The sequence below is a fragment of the Saimiri boliviensis genome, chromosome 8 (genome assembly GCF_048565385.1).
Source record: "Saimiri boliviensis isolate mSaiBol1 chromosome 8, mSaiBol1.pri, whole genome shotgun sequence".
NCBI classification, from domain to species: Eukaryota; Metazoa; Chordata; class Mammalia; order Primates; family Cebidae; genus Saimiri; species Saimiri boliviensis.
The window spans coordinates 27,554,890-27,570,594 of NC_133456.1; the positions used below are offsets into that span (position 1 = coordinate 27,554,890).

Sequence of the window (15,705 nt, forward strand, 5' to 3'; positions counted from 1 at the left end):
TGGGCATCCTGTCTGGGCTAAGAATCTGCCCCTTCCAGTGTTCTCTACAAACAAGGAGGCTCTATCATAGAATTCTTACATTGTATGATGATCCTCTGTTTCTGTGTCTCCCTGTTACGTCCTCAATGTCCAACCTAGTTTTTGGTATTTAAGTAGGTGGTCATCAAATGTTTACTGAGTTGAATTTCTACATAGGTAAAAGGCTGACGGAAGGGTCTCTTTCTAATATAAAATGCTAAGGGCCTCTGTGTACGACTGATTAAAGAGCTGAGACCACCAGTAAATTGTAATCAGCTTATCTTCTATAGGCAGAGGTTTCTTCCTTGAATACCATTTCTTCCCAGCCTTAGCCTGATCCCTATTTGTTTTATATCAATCCCATAGATTTAGAATTGGTATATCATTCCCTACTCAGGTCAATTACTCAGATAAACTTTCAGGTGCATTGAGCACACTTTGCTTGCAATTACACAGAGATTACAAAGAAAGACCATAAATGTGGCCTTTATTTTCCACAAGTTCCTTGTCTATAATATCTTTCTTAGTGTCATTTCTAGGACTTTCCAACATGAGTATGACCATTTCAGAAAATACCCAAAATTATCCATTGATAATAGAGAGAAAAACTATGTTGATATAAATACGCATGTATGCGTATATATATTATACTGTGCACATACATTTTATCAAGCCAATACAAAGTATATAAAATTTCCCAGGATTTTCATTAGTAGACTGGTACTGGAGTCTCATTCTGACCACATGGCAGATGGTTTTGTGTAGTGCATGAAAAAGAGGGCTCCTCAGGGAAGGTAGGAGTATCGCAACTCAGTGGGGCTGACTGTGGCTCATTTGTTCATTGCTTTCAGCTTATTTCAAATTACTGCTTTTTTTTTTTAATGTGTCCAGTTAAACAGATTTATCTACTATCTAGTTTTAACTAAACTAACCTTCACAAAAAGATACATGGTTTAATGAGATTCCTGCAAAGAAATTGCAGTTTGAAGATAATACTAATCATGAAAGCATAAGAGAACTTTGAATTCTCTGTCAGCCACATGTGGGGAAAGGCAACAATGACAATCTAATAAGATCTGTCAAGAAAACAGGCAAAAAAAAAAAAGAGAAATTATCAGAAGACTATTTGAAATATGGAACCCACACTTCTAATGAAAAAGCTAACCCTCTCCCAAAGAGCATGTTGAGTTTTGAAATAATTAGCCAGTCACCGAACATTTTTGTAACTTAAAAATGAACAAATATTTGTATGTAGGGGGTTGTAAGTTCAAAAGCATTGAGAGGATACACAATCAAAAATGTTTGGAGACCACTGGCCTATTCTTGCTTCTAAAAATATTTTTCATTTCTTTCTGATTATCCTAATTGTAGAAAACTTGGAAATGCAAGAAAGCATCAAAAAATAAGAAAAAAAAATCACCCATATTCTTACCACCAAAAAATAAACATTTGTATTTGCTGAAATGTCTCTTCGATCATAACCAGTTTATATAAAATGTCTTTCATAGAGGTAGGCTGAACCTACAGGGAAAACATTATAGAAAAACATGTTCCACTATAGATCACTTTGGTCTCAGCTATGGTCCTGGTGTTGAACATCTGACTAGCAAACTTAGGATATTTCACTTTAAGTGGGGGCACCCTATGATCTCATTCCAGGTTATAATGTGAGCACCATTATTACTGAGTAAAAAGAGATTGGTGCAGCAACCCATGTGCTATCCTAATGATTACATTAACTGGCCCATCTCGGCTCTCAGTGATATAGCTGAGTCACTCTTAGATGTCTCAAATGCAGGGTAGCAGGCCTCCTCCAGGGTTCAGTAATCCCAAGGAATTTGGAGCATGTCTATCAAATGCCTTCCTTTAGGAAAGAAACCACACTGTAGGTCCTATAATCACAGATCCTGCCCCGGCTCATGTCAGCATCGACATGCCTCTCGTTGCCACCCTCAGTTTCACACACAGAAGCATCTCTACAAGTTTGTTCTTCATCCCACAGTGAGACATAGCTGGTATTTGAATAATCTCATCACCCTCAAAAATAACTTCTGACAATCTGACTTGAAGCAGAACTTTTCCATAGGTTTGGCAGGATTTCCTGTTCTAAGATTAGATGTAGCATACTCCCCAAGCTTTTGGGCCTCCCCCACGAGACAAGGGCACAAGACCCCTTCTAAAATCTGAATGTAACAGCCTACACCAGAGGATACAAAATCCCATCATATTATTGTTGCTGTTGTTGCTTTTGCGACTGAGTCTCTCTCTGCTGCCCAGGCTGGAGTACGGTGGCACAATCTCAGCTCACTGCAACCTCTGCCTCCTGGGTTCAAGTGATTCTCCTGCCTCAGCCTCCCAAGTAGCTGGGATAACAGGCATGGGCTACCACGCCCAGCTAATTTTTGTGCTTTTAGTAGAGACAGGGTTTCACCATGTTGGCCAGGCTGGTCTCAAACTCCTGACCTCAGGCGATCCGCCCACCTCGGCCTCCCAAAGTGCTGAGATTACAGGCTTGTGCCACCACACCCGGTCATTGTGATTTTTCTCTCCCTTATTTTATGAGGCCCTCACACTCTTGCTCTCCTGCATAACAGGTTGTCCAGGTGTTATCCAGTACTTGGGGTAGGAAAAGGAATTTTTATACAAACAAAGGCTGAAGAATGCAAATCCCATAATCTATTTGTTTTGTTGTTGTTGTTGTTTTTCTGAGATAGGGTCTCATTCTGTCACCCAGGCTGGAGTGCAGTAGTATGCTCATAGCTCACTGCAACCTCCATCTCCTGGGCTCAAGTGATCCTCCCATCTCAGCCTCCTAGGCAGCTGGGACCACGGGTGCTCACCACCACACCCAGCTAATTTTTTGTATTTTTGGTAGAGATGGAGTTTCACCATGTTGCCCAGGATGGTCTTGAGCTCCTGAGTTCAAGTGATCTGCCAGTCTCAGTCTCCCAAAGTGTCGGTATTACAGACGTGAGCCACCATGCCCGGCCCCGTAATTTAAGTATCAAATTCCTCTCGTAACATTTAAGCCAGATCCAATTTTAATGTATTTGATTTAAACCCACATTTTTTAAAGGACATTTTCTCCATATGTTTTGGGTTGTTTTTTAGGAGTAGAACTGGACTTGCTAGAATCAATCCAAGCAAAGACACCCTTGTGATGCCCCCAGCTGATGTCAGGGGTGTAGCCAATGTCAAAGCAAAGCTAACTGACCCATTCCGGTACTGAACCAGCAACCCTGACTTCCAGGCCACGCCACCTTTTCAAATAAAACTTAATCCAAACCCTCAGATGACTTCCTCTCCCTTAAGCATGTTTTGAAGTAGATCTGGAATGACAGGAGAGTAAATAAGAAGTACAATTGCAAAACCCCCATACCTGCTAACATAATTTCCTCCCTGGATATAGTCACTTCCAGAGGGCAAAATGGAGGTGATGGATATTGCAGGACGGCCTTGGACTACTTTAATCAACTTAAACTGTATTTATTTCTGTACATCTTAATCCAAATTACTAAAGAATAATGACCCACATACCCTTTCTTTTTTTTTATTACCTTGTTGCCCCACCTTTACAATGTTCACTATATACACTCTTCACTGCATGTCAATATCTTTATTTTTCCACTGGCATTTTCATTGTTTTTCAAAACACGTTTTGATACTACCTGCCACCTGAAATCCTGAGAGTAGATTCAAAATAAATAAAAAGTATAAATAAATTCACCTAGGTTATGAAATCAGTTGGAAGCATAGTTAAGGTCTAGATTTAAAGGCTTATCTTCTCCCTTGTTCCAGAACCTGTCCAGAAGGCACCTTTTAGAACATGAAGTCTTTAAGCAAGAAATTACAAGAACTCCCAAGGAGGCAGGGGTAGAGATGTGCTTCTAAGAGTGTAAGGGATAGAAAGATGAATACCTTTACAATTGCTTTTCTTTTACATTTCAGATTCTCAATATGAACATTTTTGGATCCGGGATTAAAGCAAAGGGGAGCTGTTCCCAAGACAGTCTCTGGTACTGAGTTGGATTAGGATGGGATATTGGAGCTTTCAATATATTTAAAAAAAAATAATTTTCCTTCCAAAGCTGTTCCATTGAAGTTTCCACAGATATTGGGAAGATCACTCTCCAGAAACCCTAACTCCAGAGAGATGGTTGGAATGGAAAACAAAGTTAAGAAATGGTGGGTGAAAAGCTGGCTTTCCCTTCTACCATACCAACCAGGAGCAAAGAGAAGACATGCCTTTAATTTAACCCTTTGCCATCTCTGAAAAGGAAACAGTGCCTTATGTTAGATATTCCTTATACCACAGAAATCGTATGGACCTGGCTACATTACTAATTGGTATGATAAAGGGGACACAAATATACCAGAAAATGTGATTCCAACCTTCCAAAAATAAACTGAGGAGTCTATGAGATGAACTAACAAATGGTCATAGCACAGGCTTACTTTCTTAATAGATAAAAATCAAATTGCAGATGCAGGTTCCCCTTCCTGTGACACCTGGCTTCTTAACTGCTGTGTGATTGAATCTAATGTGTGTTATATATTTTCGGCTCTAAGAAGGCCACCTAATTTTAATATCTACCCATTCTTAAAGCTGTGAAGTTCAATAACTCTACTCCAATCATCAAACTACCAGTTCATAGTATTTCAGCAACCATAATACCAAGTAAGAGTCTAATGGCTAGCAATAAAAAACTTCTTGGCTGGGCACGGTGGCTCATGCCTGTAATCCCAGCACTTTGGGAGACTGAGGTAGGTGGATGACTTGAAGTCAGGAGTTCAAGACCAGCCTGACAAACATGGTGAAACCCCATCTCTACTAAAAATACATTAGCCAGGTGTGGTGGCACATGCCTGTAATCCCAGCTATTCAAGAGGCTAAGGCAGAAGAACTGCTTGATCCTGAGAGGTGGAGGTTGCACTGAGCTGAGATTGCACCACTGTACTCCAGCCTGGGCAACAAGAGTGAAACTCCATCTCAGAAACAAAACAAACCAAACAAACATTTCTCAATGAAGTAATCTACAGACAGTAAGTAAAACAGAGGGGCTCTGCACAGCATCAGGGGATGAGAGGGACTGGAAGGAATGTCACGGTGAAGTGGGAGTTCCTTGCATTCTAAAAATGCATGCTGGATGCTCTAATTTTCTTAGGCTACTTCCCTGTCTCTGGGGCAGTGCCCTCAGCCAGGAAGCACTTCCTGGCCCTTCTCCATCTCCCCTCCTGGCCCCCGACTACCTCGATGGTGTACTGCTCAAAGATGCGCAGTTGCAGGAAGATGTCCAGCTTGATCTTCCGCTCGTGGAACAGCTCCTCCATCTGCACCTGGGCATCATCAAGCTGCTGCAGGACCGACTCGATGTGGCTGATGGAGCTGGTGTGGGGTGTTTTGTTGTTGGACACAGCCGAGTCCCTGTGGCAGAGTGGGGGAAAAAAGAGAAGGAGAGGCCTTGCCATATTAAAAAGGACAGAGAAGGGGGACCTTCTTCATCTGAGCAAGGTGGATGTGAATCAGTTGAGTCATTCAATCAACAGATATTTATCAGACTCCTTCTGTGAGCCTGATGCTATCTGCTTAATGGATGAATCAAAGATACACGCATCCTTTTTTGGGTTCACAAGTCTATTTCCAAGACTAGTTGTTCTCCTCAAGCAGAACTGTGAAAGAAATAAGATGAAATGATGTATGAGAAAAAACTCTACAACACATAAAATATCAGAGAAATAGAGTGCTTCCACATATATATGTAGTCTAATACAGATAGTTTCAATACACACACACATCATCTATCAAAATACATACAGATGTATTAAAGGCATATTTTAAACAAATCTTCCTAGTTTTACTTCACAGACTCTTTGTTAAAACAGATGATGTCATGGTTGTCAAAATTGTAAGCATGCACTTTATAAAGCTATGCTAAAATTATGGGCTAGCGTTATTCTACTAAACAGCTCAGGCTGTACTTAGAAAAGCATAGGATATGGAGCCTGCAAACCTGAATTAGGTCTCTGCTCTGATACAATTGGCTGGTGGCCCTGGGAAATCACCTCTCTGAGCCTCAGCTGCCTTAATCTGTCGAGTGGACTTAATAGCAGTGGACTTAACATGTTATTTCTGCCTGCTCATTTCACAGTTTGCTTTTAAATAAGAGTGCACATGAACTAAAAGCAGTAACATGTTGTATGGACAATTATTAATCCTAAAAGGACACAAGTGCAGTGTCAAGTGCTGATCAGGAGAGTAACCGCTAGCTCATAAGAAGCTGGGACAAACAACAAAGGTTGCAAGGAGTTTTGATTTCGGGGTTTGAAGAAATGGATGAACACAGTCAAGTAACAGGAGGGGGTGTGACCTCCTCTGAGCAGAGAGAGTCTATATAAAAGTAGTAGGGAGAGGTGATGCCTTGTAGAGGCGAACCAAGAGATAAACAGATTGATCTGCTCAGCAAAATGAGGTGGTGGTAACTATAATGGGAAAACAGTGGAGGCTAAGAAGTTTAGATTCCACAGGGCCTTGAGTGAACTAGAGCCCTAAAACTTGAAATAAACTGGCACATTTATTATCTTGTGACATCTTAGCTTCTCACACAATTTAAGGAGTCAGAGGACAAGGGGAAAATAATTTATTTCCAATCATCTCATCAGCAGGCTTTCTGAAAGCCATGTTCTTTTAGCCTTGTTTGTCTCAGAAGCAATGGTATCTGAGCGCATTCTGTTTCTGAAGATGGCATAAGGCTAATTTAACAAGTGCCCTTCCCTCTGTCATTCAGAGGGCTCCCAATTCCTGCCTCCTCACCCTGTCCTGTTTGGTCATGATACAGGCACAGTTTCTATTCCCACAACTGCATGGACATTCTCAGGCACGAAAAGAACATAAGAGATGTACTCAATCCTGTTACGTATTTGTTGAGGGCTTTGCTTCTGGGAGGATATAATTATTCTCTTGGACTCCTCCTGTGTCTTTCTTCATCACACATCTTCCAGAAGGAAGAGAATGATTTCTGACCATTTTATGAGGCACTATGTCAGTGTCACACTCACTAGGAATCACAGAGATGATGCAAAAGCTCCCTTAGGTGCTCTAGTGATGAGTGTCAGAAAAATCAGGAAGGCCTAGGGAAGATGTTTCTGGTGTCTGTGAGGCATCTTGCCAATGCCCACTAAGCACCATTTACTTCTTTTTCTCTTTGACTTGCCTTGATGTTAGGGGGGAGACTAGGCTAGAGTCAGGTTAGTGGCACAATGAATGGTCACCAGTGGCTCTTGGTTATATGCCTATGGTACTCTCTGAAACCCATGAAATGTAATCTTACAGAACAGGCATCACCCACATTGTTGCGTTTGCCACTGTCAAGTAGCATTACGCCCTTAGGCACTGTGCAGGCTTACAGTTGTTAAGAACAAGTGGCATCTCCATAGGCCTAGCCCCACAGAAAGTGAAGCCAGCCAAGCCTGTGAAAAGTATTTGAATAGATGACACAAAGCCATCACAGAATTCTAGAGCTGCCAGAGATCCTGGAGCGAACCCCTTAATGACACAGACGAAGCAGCTGAGGCCCAGAGAGGTTAAATGACTGTCCACTATTTGGAATTTTCTTCAGAAACAAATGACAGTGGAGTTTCCTAGGGAGGCAGACAAAGCTGTCATGTATTATATATTCACCAAGATGAATTAGGGGAAGACAGAAAAGAGGCCGTCTTGTTAGCATGCAGTAGGAGGATTCAGAGCATCTCATGTGCATGTTTAGAATAGAAATTATTAATTTCCAACAGAAAAACATGCCAGGGCCTTCTAAAGGTAATTTCTCATTGTTTATTTAATTGGACAACTGGTATTGGGGGAAAAAAAAACCCTCTCCAATTGAAGTAATTCCCTCAGGCCTCAGGGCCGGCCTGGGACTTGCTGATGAGATTATTTCTGTCCAGAGCTGGCAGAGGTCCCAGCACTCAGTGATTTTGGGATAGGAACAAGTCCCTGTGGGCAGCCATCATTAGCACCATCAAATCCTATTTATATAGCACCTGGGCATGGGGTTGGTTGCTGGGGGCTTGCTTAAGGCCTCATGACACTTTATCTAAGGAGCTTGACAGGGGCAGAAAACTAGATATTGATGCCGATGGAAAGGAGGCAATGGCCTGGGTAATTCTAAACAAAAGCAGGATTTTTAGACAGGATTTGTCTCCGTAGTTATGTTTGTTTAGGTTGATGCAGAAGGAGTTTTTTTGTTTTTTTTTTTCTGGGCAGCAAGGAATGGTGAAAGGTCATAATTGGGTAACAAGGAATTGGTAGGACAACACCACAGTTTTTCTATGTCTTCATGGGTCCAGAGTCAATCAGCAAAATGCTCCAATTTTGCTGACTGGGGCAGTGGAGGTCAGAGTTTAGCCTAAGACCCAATGTCAGCATTATATTCCCTAATGTCTATTTCTCTGCATGAGCAAATATGCCCTAATTCTTAATGATTTTTTACTGTTTTTTTCTTCTTTTGTAAATTTTTGTTGTATTTATGTTACTTACTGACTGTTGAATAACATCCTGAATGATAAATAATGCTTTGAAACATTAAAGCCTTTCCATTTAGTATTTGACTCTAGACTCAAGTGGGTATGGTGCAGGCATTTTTACATATTACAGATAAAGAAACTGAAGCTCACACATGACCACAAAGCAAGATTTTGCAGAGTCAAGACTGGGACAGGACTTATCTCACGTCTAGCCCGAGGCATTTCACACTGGAAAACTCTGCCCATGCTGACCTGGCCTCGCTGGGCTCCCCCAGGGAGGGAGGCGCTGACCTGAGCTGCTGGATAAGGTCTTCGCCTTCCTTGATGACATTGAGCGTGGCATCTAGAGTGGCAGTCTGCTGCTGCTGGAACTGCTTGATCAGTTCCTGGACTGCATCCACAGAGTCTGCACATACATCCTCCAACATCTCCTTCTGAAGATCTTCCATCCATGTCCACAACTGTGGAGAGAGAGTAGAGACTCCACTCAGGGCAGATGGAGAGGCCAGGGCTAGGGTGAGGGCAAGGAAGCTAGACTGGAATCACCCAACTTACTCTCAACCAGTCAGTGCCATTCTCATGAGCACACCTATGGGTCAGTTTGTGTTTTTACATTTATATTCATTACCAGTCTTTGCTAATTTTACTCCATTGGTGTTGGTCTTCCATAATGACAGGAATCACCCCTGGCTTAACTTCCCTGTGGTTCAGGGAAACCTACTGGTGTGGTCTTAGAGCAAGGAGATCAGTTATTTTTGAGACACTAGGAAGAACAGGAGACTAGAATGAACGAATATTATTTCATCTTTCAGACAGGAGGAAAGGGAGCAATGTGCTCTGTGCACAATTGATTCTTAGAAATGTGTCATGATATTGCAAATATACAAAAAATGTAGTGCTCAATAAGAACTAAAAGCACATTAATTGAGCATAATCTGTACATATGCCATACTATTTTGTTCCTTTTAAAACTGCTAGATTGGTTAAAAAGTTGAATGCTAAAGATGTGGCTTAATTTCAATAAATATATGAGACATTTTCCCACGTTATTCAAGATGATAAAATGAAACTAGGTATTACTGGCTAGACAACTTTAAAAGAGCTAAGTATAGTGTTTGAAAAAAATAAGCACTGTAAATGATGAGGAGTTAAAACTGAATTACTGAAAAATCATTTATTGATGGCTTTTCCTCATCATACTGAATACAGATCTCCAGTGGCCTGCCAGAGAGCTCACTTTTGACTACTTTTATTGAGAATTTTCAGAAATGAGAGAGAGGAAGGTAAGTCTGACGCTTGCTTTGAAACCAGGAGTCTTCATCTGACTATCAGGAAAGATAAGCTCAAGGCTCTACCAGGAAAAAAAGCCAGTAAAGAGGGAAAAATGACAGATGGAGTCAGAAGATGCAGATTTTGGCTTCTGTTCCTCCCATTACTCGTGGTGCCTTTGCACAAATCACTATACCCTTTGATCTCCAAGACATCATTTGTAAAGTAGGTTGGGGAAAGCATGAAATAAAATGATTAGTTTCCATCTGGTTCTAACATCTTAAAGTCTTCCCTGTTAAAAACATAGATAAATGTCTACCTCAAGAACATTATTTCTTGGAGTTAGTTCTTAGTATGGTAAATTACAGTATGGCCTTTTCAATAAGGGAAGATTAAAAAAAATAAATAGAGACAAAAATAGCCTTTAAGATTTTGGACAGGTTATTCTTTGTTCTTTAGATAGAGAAGCCCTAGATGTGGCAGAAGAGGTTAAAGGAAGATTAATAAGCTTTGGAGGCCATAAATAAAGTACAAAGAATGTCTTTTTTGATGGGGTGCGGCCGGAAAGGCAGCCACCCCCTTAAAAAAAAGTCTTTTTTGTATAGGTGAGACTGCCTGAGCCTCAGTTTCCCAATCTATAAAATGGGAAGAATAAGATTTGACCTGCTCACTTTGAAGACTGTGAGGGCTGAACTAGGTCCTTATTATTAATGCTTTAAATAAACTTCTTGCAGTATTAATAAGCCTATAGCATTGTACTGATTGCTATAGGAAATGCAAATTATTATTCAACATCCCTGACATTTATCAGCTTGCAAATCTGCTCATAATTAGTTCAGTTTATTTCCTTTCCAAATAAAACACCAAACAAGTTTTCCAGACCATATAAGCTGGGATACACGTTGCTGTAAGTATGAATATACTAATTTCAAATCAGCATAAATGGGGAAGTGTAGGATATTGATAATGATAGCTTAATGTCACTGCATATTTTCTGGCAGTAATTTTGTCTAGAAAGAAAACACATTTTCTAAGTGTACTTAAGTCTTTAGGGAAGAGGTGATGGATTATCTGAAAAATTATTGTACAGAGAGGCACTGTAGCATAGTCTTTAAGAGTTTCAGGGGCTGGGCACAGTGGCTCACGCCTTTAATCTCACACTTTGGGAGGCCAAGACAGGCAGATCACCTGAGGTCAGGAGTTCGAGTCAAGCCTGGCCAACAAGGCAAAACCCTGTCTCTACTAAAAATACAAAAATTAGCCAGGCATGGTGGCAGGTGCCTATAACCCCAGCTACTCGAGAAACTGAGGCAGGATTGCTTGAGCCCAGGAGGCAGAGCTTACAGTGAGCCAAGATCACACCACTGCACTCCAGCATGGGGAATAGAGCAAGACTCTGTTTACAAAAAAAAAAAAAAAAAAAAAAAAAAAAGTTTCAAATCCTAGTTCTACAACATATTAGCTATATAATCTTGAGTAAGTTCCTTATTCTCTCTGCACCTTGGCTTTCCTTATCAGTAAAATGGAGATAATAACAGTGCTTGCGTCTCAGAGAGTTGCGATAAAGATTACAAGTAAGTTTATGTGTGTGTGTATATACAAATAACTTATTTACCTTACTTATCAACAGTTCCTGACATATAGTCAATGCTGTATCAGTGCTACATATTATTACATTTAAAGATATTTTTAGCCTAGACAGTATGGTAAGATCCAGTCTCTATAGACTTTAAAAAAAAAAAACAAAAACACACACACACACAAAAGTTACATGGGCATGTTGACACACACCTGTAGCCACAGCTCCTTGGGAGGCTGAGGCAGGAGGACTGCTTGTTCCCAGAAGGTCAAGAATGCAGTGAGCTGTGATTGTGCCACTGGACTCCACCTGGGTGACAGAACAAGACTCTGTCTCAAAAAAAAAAAAAAAAAAAAAAAAAAAAAAAAAAAAAATTTGCTGTAATCCTAGCACTTTGGGAGGCTGAGGTGAATGGATCACAAGTTCAGGAGGTCAAAACTAGCCTGGCCAAGATGGCAAACCCCTTACCTTCTTAAAAAAAAAAATATATATATATATATATATATATATATATATAATATGTATTTGCTGCAAGTCACCTCCAGTTCCCACTAGAGGGCAGAGGGAAAGTTTGAAGTACTCCTTAATTTTGGAGTTTGTATAAGATCAACATCAAATTTGGTTCTTCAAGCTACTAAGTTGTGCTGGGCTTCTCTTTTCTGTTTTTTGCCACTTTGTTTCAGGATAATTGAGGAAAACCTAGAAATTGTGCTAAAAGAAAAACAGATGTGAAGAGAGAGAGGTGAAATTGTGGACATGGAGTACACAGTCACTGCCTGGTGGCAGCAAATTTACACTGCAAACTCATAATTTTGAATAAGCATCTCTGAGGCTTAGCACCATAAGGTAGATAGAAATAAAGTTGGTGTGATAAACCATGAGTAAAGGTCAATATCCCATTTCTTGGGCTGTAATTTTTCTAGCTCTCAATGTCCCATCAGTTTCCTCTGTGTATGTCCCTCTGATTCAGCCCTGAAGAATATGCTTTGAAAAGAGTCCAAATTAGAGGGACCATTCTGCTGCTACATTACTGGTTATTAAGCAGTCAGTGAGACCCAGCCAGAATGATCTTTTCTGTCAAGCTACTATAAGCCAATGTTTGCTGGAACCAATTAGGTAAAATCACGGAGTGAGTACGGTAGCTTGGCAGCAACAACCACGTGTATCTTTTTCCCCACTGTCTTCCATCTTGGTTTCTCTCCTTTGGGTGATCCTCTTTACCCTCTGCTTAACTAAGGTTGAACATGATAGCACTATACCTTCTTCATCAACCCACCTCCTCCCCAGAAGGAAAAATCCCATGTTTCATCCATTTCCAGACCCTTTCTTCTTGATCAAAATAGATGTGTACTATGACCCATTCTTTCAGGGTACTGTTCTCCTCTTGGCAATGGTTGCTCACTCCATACTAACATATGCATGTACATGGTTTTATGTATTCTTTTTTTCAGAAAACACATGTGGTAGTGGCCAAAAATACCTACATCCAAAAGAATGTATCCAATTTGAGAATTTCCAGAACCTTGACAGGAATAGAGTTATAAAGGAGGTTTTTCATGCCCTATATAAGATTAGCTCTAATAGTGAACCGGTGAGTTCAGGAAGGGCCAGCCCACAGAGCCTCTCCTACTTGCATAGTGGGGCAGCCTGAGAAAGGAACAACTGAAAACACAGGAAGGAAGGAGACAAAAGAGGAAGAGCTAGGAGGTTTGTAGGAAAAATAATGAGGCTTACAAACCAGTGGTGAAGGGAAGAGGTCATTTTATTTCATCACTTTCTCCTGCTGATTGGCTGTTCCATTTGCACGGCTTGGGCAGCCATTGTCCTGACACAACTGATTAACAACAATGGTATCAACAATCTTTAAGGATGTTAAAAGGCACACCATTTCCACAGGGTGAATCTCCTCCTCCCTCATTGTGAAACGATAATTTTTCCTTGGCATCAACCACCAGCTTGTTTCTTAAACAGTACAACAGAACAGCAAGTGAAACAGCGGATGAGGCTATTTTGTTCTTAAGGCCATCTTCCTTCTTAAAGACCAATTTAGTTTTGGTTCCAGGGTGGGTGGGTAGAGGAAAACGTGTATATGGGAGTGTCTGTGGTGTGTCTGTACCTATATGAGTAGGAAATGGTGTGGCAGGATGACTCCACAAGGTGAAACAAAGAAGTGGGACTTAATTAAGCTAATAAAGAGCAGAGGTTGGTTACTTCTCCCACACTTCTTATTTAACTTGACTTATATTTATACTACAAAAATATCCAGAAATGGATATTCTGCAAGCCAAGTGACTGTGGCATTTCCTTGGAAACACAGCAAGAAAAGAGAATTCTATGATGACTATTTCTGCAGGGCAGGTGCTACAAATGCCATGTTCCTGGACGAAGAGAATGAGGACTTGGGTCAATGTTTCTCTCTATGCTCGCCCTAGCTCTCTAGCCCAGAAAACAGAGCTGGCTGCCCTCTTGGCCCCAGGCAAAAGAAGGTATTTGAAAATTCAGCACAATTTGTACTAATAGTAGAGATTCTAAATGTATAAGAAAGTCCCAAGTACATGTTTGTCGCCTTTCTTAATTCTTCTCTATAAGTAGGAATGAAGTTTTGCTTTTGAAAAATAACATTTATTGGATTGTCCCTGATTATAAATTTAAAATATCATCAAAAAAACCTTGAAAAACAGAAAAAAAATTGCCAAAAAGATGAAATCTACAAAAGGGGATTTTCATAACATCCTTAAATTCTTGGTATATCTCCTTCTGGACCTTATTCTATATGTTTTATTGAAATTGTGGTCATATCGGATATACAGTTTTTATATGTTATACAATAAGCTCTTTATCATGTCATTAATGATCTTTGGCAATGTGATTTAGAATGACTGTGTAATATTTTACTATATAAAAGCACTAAGATTTTAATGAAATCACCCAATGTGAAACATTTAGATGGTCTCTAATTATTCAAGATAATGACTAACACTGTGATGAAATAGTTATCGACATTTTTAACCCTCTAGGCTCCTACAATAAATAAAGAATTCACAAAGCCAGTAAGATTAAGCAGACTTGAATTTGCAGAAGAAATGAGCCTGGAGGTTATCTTTTTATATCTTCCTCCTGTTTCCTCACTGATCTTAATTAGAGTAAATCTTTTGATGTGGAAAGTTGGCAAAAGTAAAATTACGAACTTTAGCCGGGGGAGTCATAGGAAGTCTGGGTTAAATCATTTATGAAGGTGGATATTCAGTTCCCACCTAGAAATCTACAAAAGGGGCTTTCATTCCATGAAAATTATAGACTATGATGACATTCTGTTACCAACTGGCACCAAGACAAACACTCAGCAAATTATTATAGGAAGGAAGAAATGGAAAAATGAAAGAAAGGAGGAGGAAGATAGCCATAACGAGGCAGAAATGATCTATAACAATATTTATCAGCAATACCCAAGGCCACTTTTGCGAAGCTGAGTAGATTTTCCTTCTATCCACTCTATCCATGGTAAGAGGGAAAGACAGGCTGGGCGTGGTGGCTCATGTCTGTAATCCAAGCACTTCAGAGGCCAAAATGGGCGGATCACCTGAGGTTGGGAGTTTAAGACCAGCCTGACCAACATGGTGAAACCCCATCTTAAAGATAAATAAATAAAATAAAATAAAATAAAGAGGGAAAAACAACCATGGCAATTCAGAGTTCCCTAACACACTACTAATCCTGTCTTGAATAAAAAGCCAGAAGTTTGGCTATAGAGTCAAGAGGAAGGAGTCAAGAGTTAATTGACTCGAGATCAAGTAGGACCCACACTTAGTGATGTTTGAGAGATGACGAGTCCTGAGAGGTATTAAAGAGAGTACGGAAAAACCAAACCACAGGAGTTATTTCATGAGACCATTCACGGATGCTCATTTCTGCCTCCCTAATAATCCATTTCTGCCTGCTGTTTATAGGCCCTAAAGGAAGGCTCCCCTGGGCACGTTAGATTTCCCACCCAGCCCCCTTTATTTACAATATATGGAGAGCTCAAGTCAAAGAACTGGAGAAGATTAAAATGTGATTGAAAAAGAAAGAGCGCTCTTCCCTCTTTTTTCTTCTTCTTTTTCTTTTCCTTTTCATAGGAAAAGAAGCATCAAAATATTGATTCAGCATCTCTATGTATCAGACACAGTAGTATCTCTGTCTACACGTCTAATGCCACCTGTGTAGTATACATTTAGCACTCCCAATTTAGTGAAGGAGAGAATCACAGCTCAATGTGACAATGGCACCACTGATGGAGGTATGTACAGTGCTCTGCTTTTGTCTGGGTGAAAGTTGGAAGC

At 40.3% G+C, this 15,705-nt stretch overlaps 1 protein-coding gene across 26 annotated transcripts in view; it reads right to left on the bottom strand.

Moving 5' to 3' along the window:
- KALRN (kalirin RhoGEF kinase) overlaps nt 1-15,705 on the bottom strand; it is a 711,287-nt gene that overhangs the window by 330,179 nt on the left and 365,403 nt on the right. For 20 of the 26 annotated variants that reach the window (XM_039477076.2, XM_074404213.1, XM_039477075.2 and 17 more), the window contains exons 12-13: nt 8,791-8,999; nt 5,269-5,443 (exon numbers count right to left, since the gene is read on the bottom strand). In XM_039477076.2, the coding sequence (XP_039333010.2) occupies nt 5,269-5,443; nt 8,791-8,999 (384 nt within the window). The remainder of the gene's footprint in view (nt 1-5,268; nt 5,444-8,790; nt 9,000-15,705) is intronic. The other 6 variants (XM_039477078.2, XM_039477077.2, XM_039477090.2 and 3 more) reach the window with 1 other exon arrangement.